This window comes from Sinocyclocheilus grahami, unplaced genomic scaffold (genome assembly GCF_001515645.1).
Source record: "Sinocyclocheilus grahami isolate Dianchi unplaced genomic scaffold, SAMN03320097.WGS_v1.1 scaffold11465.1, whole genome shotgun sequence".
NCBI lineage: Eukaryota > Metazoa > Chordata > Actinopteri > Cypriniformes > Cyprinidae > Sinocyclocheilus > Sinocyclocheilus grahami.
This window is the reverse complement of record NW_015513850.1, coordinates 20,059-22,049: the sequence shown is the minus strand read 5'-3', so window position 1 is coordinate 22,049 and position 1,991 is coordinate 20,059. Positions and strand designations below refer to the sequence as shown.

At 40.4% G+C, this 1,991-nt stretch overlaps 1 protein-coding gene across 1 annotated transcript; it reads right to left on the bottom strand.

Moving 5' to 3' along the window:
• Positions 1 to 75: 75 nt before the first annotated feature.
• On the bottom strand, positions 76 to 1,562 carry LOC107578680 (E3 ubiquitin-protein ligase RNF31-like). The gene is made up of 4 exons (XM_016264610.1): positions 1,456 to 1,562; positions 1,132 to 1,242; positions 915 to 963; positions 76 to 188 (listed from the first exon to the last, which is right to left on the bottom strand). The coding sequence occupies exons 1-4, from the start codon at positions 1,519 to 1,521 to the stop codon at positions 88 to 90; spliced, it is 327 nt and encodes a 108-aa protein (XP_016120096.1). The 5' UTR covers positions 1,522 to 1,562; the 3' UTR covers positions 76 to 87.
• Positions 1,563 to 1,991: the final 429 nt, after the last annotated feature.

The window sequence follows — 1,991 nt, the reverse complement described above, 5'->3', positions numbered from 1 at the left end:
GTTCTTCATGGAACCACAGATGCCAATAAAGAACCTTTATTTTTAGGAGTGTACAAGGAGCAGTCAACATGGTAACAATGTCGTCACTCACTCGCAGAGTCCTGCCTGGGCTGGCTGAGTCTGAGCCCCACACGGCGAATCAGTTGGACGAGGCCCTTCATCTTTCTGCTCGATCACTCCACACACACCTGACGCAAAAACACCACAGCAAGGATGCATTTGGGGGAAAGGTAGAGTTTTCGAAAAAGATATTTTCAGGACAGAGAAGTGGAAGAGAGCGTGAAATAAAGCTGTAAGAAGTAGGTGTATGTGTGTGTTTGACTACGATTTCATGGTACAAATATAGCCTCGGCTTGAGAAGCGGTAATTGGACGGCTGTTTAGTCAGAAAACAGTGCTTTGCTTTATGATGTCCAGCTTTTAGGCTTTCATTACAGTAAAAGCAATTTTGCTCTACTGGGCAATTGAGATAAAGAGTCAAACTGGAAGCAAACTAGACTTTAAGACCGAGACGGACAAATTAGATGAAAAGACAGACACAGATAAACAAATTAGAGAAGTTCTGGGGTAGATAAGACAGACTGAAATCAGGCCATACAGTTAAGGCTCGCTCACACCAAGGACGATAAGTAACGATAGCTATAAAGGTTTAATAATCATTCTAATTCTATGAGAATAGCGAAGTCCACACCACAGCTATAACGATAATGACACAAAGGAACAATATCAGTGGAATCACTTTCAGAAATTTTTTTCCAGCTGAGGAATGATGCAAACATTAACAGCCAATAGACAACATAACATCACAAAAACAGAACATTATCGTGCGCTGGTGTGGACGTTAATATAGTTATCTTTCTTTTTGTGAACACGCTTTTAGAACAAACCTTACAAATCTTACGAATAAAGACGTACCAGTCTGTGCTCCTGGTGCAGTGTCAGTATTGTAGTTCACCCCCTTTTTCTGAGGAAACAAAATGACGTTCAAACAAGTATCCGAAATAAATCAGTGGAGATAAGAAGTGATATTTCACCACCAAACCTGGCACACGAGTGCTGTGCGTGTGAATGTGTAGGAGGAAATGTGTGTGCCTGTGTTAAAGCGAGAGTGTGTATGTGTGTGTGTGTGTACCTGCAGTAAGGCCTGAAGCCTGGCGGGCTCCCAGTCTCGGAGGTAGAAGAGGCAGTCTCTGGGGTGATGGGCATGCAGACCTGTCACAGTACACTGGTTCACTGCACACGTCTGCCAGAGAAGGAGTGAGCAAGAGTGTGAGGGAAAGAGGATGAATGAAAAGGGGGGAGGAAACAGTGCTCCCGAGAAGGCTTCTACTTTTAGCCCAGCTGTAGCTGGATTCAAACTGAATATCACAGTCACGTACAGCGCCGTATAACATGCACATAGAGCTACAAATAGGCACAAACAATCTGAAGACAACAAGACAAGACAGGAACTCACTGTGTGGAAGGGGTTGTTGCATCCACTGCAGAACTGATACCTGCACTGGGAACAACTGAAGTGCATACATCCACCCCTGGCCAGGGCATACTGGAACCTGCAGTTAGGGCAAGCTACAAGACAGAAAGACAGATATAGAAAAAATCATTACATGACAGAAAGAATGGGCTCTGTGACAGTTTTTTCACCCTATACTGTGGATGTTTACTTTTTGCATTTTTGATAAAAAAATGAAACATAATTTACATAATCAAACAGACTGTGTTTGTCTAATTGTCGTGACAATCAAATCACATTGAAAATCCAGGTTTTTCCTGTACCCGTTAACAGACAAATACATAGACATGGCATAAAATAAAAAGAAATAGGTTTTAGCTTTGAAAGGAAGAAACTATCAGTCATAAAGATTAATATTAACTACATTTAAAGTTTACGTTACATATTTAAATATACATTTATTATAAACTTCATATATGTATTACATATTCAAGTATATATATATATATTTATTTATAAATCATTGATTTCATTTTTGT

Coding starts and splice junctions, on each gene's coding strand:
- LOC107578680 (XM_016264610.1), bottom strand. CDS start 1,521: ATGCACTTCAGTTGTTCCCAGTGCAGGTATCAGTTCTGCAGTGGATGC. Junction 1,243..1,455: donor GCAACAACCCCTTCCACACA/GTGAGTTCCTGT, acceptor CTTCTCTGGCAG/ACGTGTGCAGTGAACCAGTG. Junction 964..1,131: donor GGCTTCAGGCCTTACTGCAG/GTACACACACAC, acceptor TTGTTTCCTCAG/AAAAAGGGGGTGAACTACAA.